This window comes from Silene latifolia, chromosome X (assembly GCF_048544455.1).
Source record: "Silene latifolia isolate original U9 population chromosome X, ASM4854445v1, whole genome shotgun sequence".
Lineage (NCBI taxonomy): Eukaryota > Viridiplantae > Streptophyta > Magnoliopsida > Caryophyllales > Caryophyllaceae > Silene > Silene latifolia.
The window spans coordinates 186,154,505-186,162,987 of record NC_133537.1 but is presented as its reverse complement, the minus strand read 5'-3'; the positions used below and the strand labels follow the sequence as shown (position 1 = coordinate 186,162,987).

Below are 8,483 nucleotides of genomic sequence, written 5' to 3'. Positions count from 1 at the left end.
GTAATTTTCTTGAACTTTTGGATTGGCCTGTTCAAAATACTGAAAGTGTTGCTTAAGTTTTTCCTGCTAAGGCTCCGAAAAACCACCAAGTTACTTGCCCAGCCATTTAAAAGAACTAATTAAATGTTGTGCTCATGAGACTACTAAACTTATTATTGAGGATCTAAATGGTGATTTCGTAAGGAAGAATTAGCTATTTGTTTCCGCTATGTTAATAAGATGATAAACTTTGTGAAAGATTTCTTGGGATTGTGCATGTGAAAAATACAACTAGTTTGACACTTTTCGATAAAATAAAGAAACTACTTGATGGTCACTAATTAAGTATGTCAAACATCCGTGGTCAAGGCTATGATGGAGCTAGTAAAATGAGCGGTGAGCTTAATGGTTTGCAAAGTTTGATAATGAGGGACAATCCATGTGCATATTATGTTCATTGTTTTGCGCACCAATTTCAATTAACATTAGTGGCGGTGGCTAAAGAAAACAAAGATAGTGCCAAATTTTTTCAACATCTTGGAATTGTGCTTAATAATATTGGATATTCTTGTAAACGTTTGGAGATGGTTAGGGATATTCAAGCGGATAAGATTTTGGAGGCATTAGCATCGTGTGAAAGTGGAAGTGGTAAGGGGATTGAATCAAGAACTTGATTTAAGTAAACCCGGGGAGACTCGGTGGGGGTCTCATTTTAAATCAATTGTGAGAGTCATGTCTTTTTATGCTACACTTATTAGAGTTTTTGAGATAATTAGTAAAGGAGCCAAATCCGTTGATGATCGTGCTAAAGCCGAAATTGAGATAGATCACCTTGAATCTTTTGAGTTTGCTTTTATGTTACATTTAATGAAAGTGGTGTATGGATACCTTAACTCTTTGTGTGAAGCATTACAAAGAAAAGATCAAGACATTGTTAATGACATGACTATTCTTGATATACTAAGGAGCATTTGAATAAGTTTAGGAATGATGGATGGGATTAATTTCTTCATATAGTTTATAACTTTTGTGCAAAACATAATATTGAAGTCCCGAATATGGCTGATTTTTATGCTCCTCCGAGAAGATGAAGACGCCGCCTTGTTAACGTGCTTAACCTAGAACGATTTCGAATTCACATGTTTGTAAGTGTTTTGGATAAACAAGTCTCTGAACTAGATAGCCGATTTGATGTGAAAAGCATGGAGATGCTAATATGTATCGCTTGTTTTAGTCCCTCCGATGTTTTTGCTTATTTTGATAAGGAGAAATTGGTGACACTTGTAAAGTTCTATCCTAATGAGTTTAATGATACTAAGATAACACTATTTGAGTTTGAACTTGATATTTTTGAAAGTGATATGCTAAGGGATTCAAGATTTCATCTTATCAAGAGCCTTGCAAAGCTTTCAATTATGCTTGTTGAGACAAAGAAACATATTGCATATCCACGTGTTTATTTGTTATTGAAGCTTGTATTGAAACTTCCGGTGGCAATGACAAGTGTGGAAAGAGTTTTCTCCTCTTGAAGTATGTGAAGAATTATTTGCGAAATAGTATGAGCGATGAACTTTTGGATAATTGTTTACTGAGAGAGAGATTTTTTTTTTCACAAGTTAGTGATGATGATGTTATTAGGCGTTTCAAGATATGCATCCTCGTTGGATGGCTTTAGATTTTTCTTAGATTTTTCCTTTGTAATTTACTATGTATTGACTATATTGGAATTTTAATGTATAAATGTTGTCCGCAATTTTTTTTCTTAATGTGCCACCCCTTTACTCAAATCCTGGATCCGCCCCTACACAATACCTTACATATTCTTTTTCGGGTTGCCTTTTTAGCCACTGTTTTTTTTTTGCCATCACCTTGATTAAGCTCCAAAAGATGAAGATGATACCACCTTCTTTTTCCCGAACTGATCAATGAAGATGGAGAGTAGATGAAGAAGGTAGGATGGTAGAGATTTTAGTTATTTTGTATTTTGAAAGATGGTGAAGACTCATGAAGAGAATATGAAAGATGTTAGAGAGAAGCTTGAGTCTTGAAAAATGAAGGAGGAGAGAGGAAAGTGACGGAAGTAAAAAGCCAATCAATTTCTGAGCAAAGCATGCTTTGGCATGGGGAGCTCCATATTAAGTAATATGGTATCTATTTGCTCCGTCTTCAATTTATGACGGATAGCGTCCGTCACAGCTCACAAGGGAGACTAATTGCTGTCTATTATTAATTTATTCATAACATCTATAAATATTATAAAAAGACAAACTAAAGCATTAACATTTCACCATTCTCTTATTCTTTAGTATTTCATCAAGCCACATCATCATCCATTATTTAAAAAAAGAAAAAAGGAAAAAGTTAAATCTATTTATTGCATTAAACACTAGAACACAACAAACATTAAACTTTAACAATTTAAAGAAACTAAAAAATAATTATCAAATCAAATACTAAATTGTAAATTGTGGGGTTTTATTGTTAGATAATTTATAGGACAAATAAAAAAAAATTACATCACTCTTATATTGTCTTTATTTGTAAACGTTATCCCCTTTTTTTACTATATAGTTCTCAATTTAAAAAAATAAATTACATCACTCGTATATTGCATGGTTATTGGTTGGAAACCAATGTTTATTCTCGAATTCGTTGTTCGAATTTTGAATATTTTCAAGCCTTTAAATCAGTTTTTTTTTTCCATCAATATGTTCTTTTAGCATTCACAATATTTCTTCGAGAAATGCTTTTTGTTGTATTGATTTGTGTATATTTTCTTTTTTCATGAATTAATAAAGCTAAGAGTTCTTACGAGTTCAAATTGTTATTCAAATCACATATGTTTAAATCTCTATTGATAATGTCATTTCAAAAATAAACATATGATATTTTTACTTTTATTTGCCGTTTTTTATTCCCATAAAAAAAAAGTTGAGACAAGAGTATATAACATGTTAATGACAGGTATACACATATATAGCAAATGACACAAATAATTAGAAAAACAAGCCTATAAAAAAAGTGGGTACAAAATAGACTATAGATATATTATTTGAACCACCAGTGAGTCGATAAGTTATATATGAATACTTTCATCCAAGTAAAGGATATACAAAAGTCATTCTCTAATATTTTTGCTAATACGTTGGAAATCCATCAAATTCACAACGAAAATGTTTCAAAGCTGACGAATTGCGAAAAATTATAAATATATTTGTCAAAGAAGTTTAACAAACTTCATTTCATTTAAGAAAATAAACCTGTAATTTTAGCCTAACTAGTACGATAAAATAAGCAGTATTTTAACATAGCGCTTTCTACGTATTATTCATATCGTCTCTAATTAACTGAAGACAATATGTAAAATTCGTAGATAAAATAATTACTATCCATTCATTTAGAGATTTTACATGTTTATATTAATTTATTTCTCTTATAACTGGAATATCTATATATCTATATCTATATATAATAATAAAAAGGCAAACTAATCACCTACCTTTATGCCACATCAATATTTTCATTTATCTACAAAACACTCCTCCTCATCACCAAGTCATTTATTATTAATCATAGACAAAAAAAATTAATAATGAAACAAAAATAAAGCATTAAATAACACCATAATTTTAGGCTATAACAGTGTTTGTTATTTAAAAAAAATAAAAAAGTAAAGGTTTAAACAACTTGTAGAACTAAATACATACTCGAACATCACAAACATTAAAATTTATCTTTTTAACTTTAAAGTAAACTAAATACTTAAATAAAAACTAAACATCAAAACAAATTCTAAATTTTAATTTTAAGATTTTATATTAAAATAAGTTATCTCGCAAAAAAAACAATTGAACATATAAATAAGTTTTTATTAATTTATTGTTACAATATCGTATTAATTTAATTGTGGAATCTTGTTGTATAATTTTACCTGTTAGTTTCAATGAATTGGTTACATATAAAAAGAGCTTAAAAAATAAAAGAACATAGTTTTTTCATATAACGTAGTAAATTAAAATATCATAGTACAAGGATAACATAAAGAGCATCAATTATACTCTTCCAAAACCACGTTATCCTATGAAACAACAAAAATTATAATGCAATGAAAAAAATAAATTAATACAAAAAAAATCACGATTCACGATAAGTGGAATTCATGTGAAACTTGCATGGTTACTAATGAAATTACTAATGAAAATATATGAGAAACAAATTAAAAGTAAAAAATATAGGCCAACGGGCATATCGTCTATTTAATTAATACGGTTAATTTTATATCACAATTCTCAATGTCCAATTAAGTAATTCCACATTACATTCATGTGATATGACGTCTACTTACCCTGTTACTCATATAATATCTTAATTTTTATAAAAATACATATTATAATGTTGTTATGCTTCTCATCAAACTACATGAATTAGAATTAAGATGAGAAATTTTTGTATGTCAGTGTTAGCAATAAAAATATCAACATGTTTCATACTAATGACAAATGAGGTTACACTTATGCATAACCTTAAACAATTAATCTTAAACGCACTCGTGATTTTCACGGGTAGAGAAACTAGTGTTAAGTAATAAGCAATAGAATTAGATGTCCACCTTTTCGTTCTGTAACAGATAAAAATAGGGTCAAGGTTTATAGAACACACCAAAATGACAATAAAAATAATAAAACTTATTCTAAAATAAACCAAAATTAGTTAGAAATCGAGTAAAATTAAAAGCAACTCGGGTATCACGATCACGGATCACGATAAGAAGTCTACACTCAACGAACAAAAGGGAACTAAATCGAACATTCATTTTCAAACCTTTAAAATGAGTAAAGTTTTGCAAGAGTAACGCAAATTTTTAGGAATGAACCCAAGAGGGTAATTCAAAGTGGATAGAAAATGCTCAAAATGGGAAATCAACTTAGGCATCACAAATATAAATCACGATGATGGAATCCAAACTCAACAAATAAAAGAACTAAGTCGGACTCTTAGGGGTAGAGAGTTGAGATAGAGTCAACAAGGAGGTTGACGAACATAGAGTTTCAGAAGCCAGTAGCTTCATTCCAAAAGGGGAAGCATGTCGAAAAGAGTAGGCGAGGCATACACGACTAAGCTTATAGTCAAAGAAGAGGGGAACTAGGCAACATGGAGATGTCACACACTCAAATCACAACTAATAAGGTTATCCTAAACGGTTCCTCAAACATCCCTAGAAAACCAATCTTATAACCACGCTACTTCCAAGGGTTTACTCAAAACAACTTACGTCACCTTACATGTAAGTTATTCCATGAAACAAGGCATTCCATCACAATTGGGATTCAACAACTCCCATTTATGAAACATCTACAAACCACTTTCATAAGATCAAGGTCAGATTACTAACAAAGCTATACTCATATCCAACTAGCGTCAAGTCACAACACAAATCTAACTATGGTCATCGACATCCTAAAGGTGTTTTCCTCCAAGCTCACATCATGAACTTTACTCCATGTTTACTCCTAAGGTAACAACGCTAACCTACCAAGCTCTCAAATCCCAAATACGATTAACAAGGTCAAGTTCTGTAGCCTAAGTAACATATACAACTCATACCTTACACAAATAATTCCACCAATCGACCACACTCACTTTATGTCAAGCAATTAGGCATAAGAAACATCAAGGTATGTCTTACCACACTAGCAAAGCTTTCCCAACAACACAACCTCTCAAGGCAAGGGCTACGAGTCAACCACAAACAAACTCCACAAAAGCTAACTTATCCAACCAAGGTTAACATCCCACAAAAGAAAAAGGCTATCTACAAGGCATCATGGGAGGATAAGCAAGAAACGGAAGATAAAACGGTAAGGTACAAGAGTAGCTTCCAAGGTAAAACAAAAGAGGGTTTAGAAGAACGGTATGCATCAAGAGGCAAAGAAAAAAAAACAAGGTACACTAAGAACGATAAGCATCTTCAAGGAAGTAAAACCATTCTTCAATCGTTGAACACCTCTTCAATCCTCGGCAATAGGTACCAAGAATTGATCATCACAAGGGTAAGCTCACGGTTTGTCGATCCAAGGATACAAGAAACAATCATAGACAATCAACAAACATGTTAGAACCTAACAAAGAGCAATCACAAAGTAGGCTACCACCTTAGGTCCTTAATTCTACTCATCTCTCATTCATTATTCGAGGTCAAGTTCGAACTAGGTTTGGGGTACGCGTCTGTGCCTCGAGAGCAACGTGGGCTCTGATACCAACTGTGACACCCCGCGTTAAAGCGGAAAATATAACTAATAAATTGCAGCGGAAATCATGAATTTTTTAAAAACTTTTTGGTTTACGTTCAGAGTTTAACATGCGGGATGCACTATCATAATGAAATAAGTGCAACGATAAATAAATTTAAGTTATTACAACTAAGTCTGATAATTAGACGGAAAAGATATCCCACGAATAACATATTTTAAAGGTGAGTCTAAGCGTAATAAAAATCCAACGGTCAAGTGCTCGCTAGCTCACACATGTCTTCACACTAAAAAAATGCGCCAACTATTACTTGTCATTCATGAAACATGAATGTCATGGCCAGTGGGGAATAAATCAAGGTTCTCCCAGGCACATTATATCAAAAGGAACATGACAAAGAACTCAAATAAGCAAGCATATTGAAGAGGATATAAATAACTTGGCAAGCATATTAAATGAGATGTTAACAATAGAATAACAATAAAATAACAATAGAATGACAATAGGATAACAAGTCAAAAACATATTCAAATAAATGAAATAAAGGAAAGAATATAGATGTGGTTAATTAATCACGAGCACGAATTCAAATTAAATATGACATTTTAATGAGAGAGAACATGTGTTGGAGTATGTGTCCTCAACAATAGTGCGATCACATTATTAAAACTCATGATAAGAATACACAAGGGATGATTCATTTTTATACGTCAACTGATCAACATTAATCGGTAATGATTCGCTTACTAGAGTTTGACATTACTGTCGTTTGACGGTGGTGATCAGTTGATCCCTTAAGGTCACACCTAAAGGGCGATTCCCTTAATAGACAAATTAATTAATTGTATATTGATACAGATTAATTAATTCCTTAAAATTGAACAATTTACATATGTGAGTGAGAATATGAATCTTATTGTAATTCGATTAAATGAGATTCGTTTTAGTAAATAAAATGTTATATAATACTAAAACTTTGTTTATGAAACAATTAAACTAAAAATGATCGGTTAATTATAATTACAATCTGTTATAGATTATATTAACATAAACCATTTTATATACTTGTAATCATGAATTACTAGTCAATTGTTATATATAATTGAACTAATATATGTAATGATATTTAATTGTTAAATATGCATTAATATTCTTAATAACATATTACATGTTACATGTTGCACATTATATGACAAATTGACAATTGACAAAAATAAAATGGACTCCATATTATATAAAGGACCGGTTTTTAGAAGGTAAATGGGGTGAGATGGTTAATTATTTTATATTGTGGAAAACATAATGATTAACTTCTTAACCTAATCTACACCCTAGTTCTTTTGATAAGAACAATTCTAAAAGTTGAAGGGCATGCATTGGGTCCTTAGACCACCCCCCTACCCACCGGTTTTCCCCCTCTTTATTTTGATAAGAATTGTTCTGATTCAATGAGATTCATTCTTCATTTATTCACTTCTTACTTCTCTCTTTATCTCTCTAAAATTAAGGTTTAGATTTAGATTACTAAAGGTAGTAATAGAAATAATAATAAGATTAATTTTAAGGTCTCTAATTATATATCTTGTTAATATATTAATTAGAATTAAGGGGTTGTCTTGGTGCAATTGAAAGGAGGTTCTCACACTATTGGGACTAAAGGGATCATCTATTTAATTTGAGCTCAAGAACAAGTTAAGAAAGGAGTTCTTACTTGTGCCCTTAAAACCGTTTTCATCATAGTAAGGAACCTTGTTCTTACTTTTCTATTTTATTATGTTATGCATGCATAAGATCTACATCTAATTTTATGAGATATTTAGATCTAAAATTAAAGGAGTTTAATTAGAGGGTTATAGAATCCTTTCAAGTGGTATCAAGAGCTATGGTTGTTGCATGCATAATCGGTTTATTGTTTTTCCGAGTTAAATGTATAACATATAAAATTAGAAATTTTGTGATTTATGTGATAAAGCCACGAAATTATTTTGCATGTTATGTATTCTGGTCCTAAAATATATTTAGGTCATTTTGATGATTTATGGATGATTATTGCTTATTTTAATGATTTTTAGTAAAATAATTGCATTTTAATGAATAAAATGGCATTTTTTAAATAAAAATAGTTAAACTTCGATTATGACCACAAAATTTTAGTATAATCTCACATGCATATTTTACTTATTGTATGTAAAATTTCGTAGTAATGTGATTAATATTGCATGATTTATGATTTTTATGTGATAAAAATGCTATAA

The 8,483-nt window shown here is 30.8% G+C and overlaps 1 protein-coding gene across 1 annotated transcript; it reads left to right on the top strand.

Moving 5' to 3' along the window:
- Positions 1 to 326: 326 nt before the first annotated feature.
- Positions 327 to 1,508, top strand: LOC141618923 (uncharacterized). The gene is made up of 2 exons (XM_074435982.1): positions 327 to 627; positions 1,159 to 1,508. Exons 1-2 carry the CDS (start codon positions 327 to 329, stop codon positions 1,506 to 1,508), a joined length of 651 nt encoding a protein of 216 aa, XP_074292083.1.
- The last annotated feature ends 6,975 nt before the right edge of the window (positions 1,509 to 8,483 follow it).

What these genes read in the sequence shown, in the direction of transcription:
- LOC141618923 (XM_074435982.1), top strand. Translation starts at nt 327, where the DNA reads ATGTCAAACATCCGTGGTCAAGGCTATGATGGAGCTAGTAAAATGAGC. An exon ending in ATCGTGTGAAAGTGGAAGTG is followed by an intron (nt 628 to 1,158) that starts GTAAGGGGATTG and finishes TCTCTGAACTAG; the next exon opens with ATAGCCGATTTGATGTGAAA.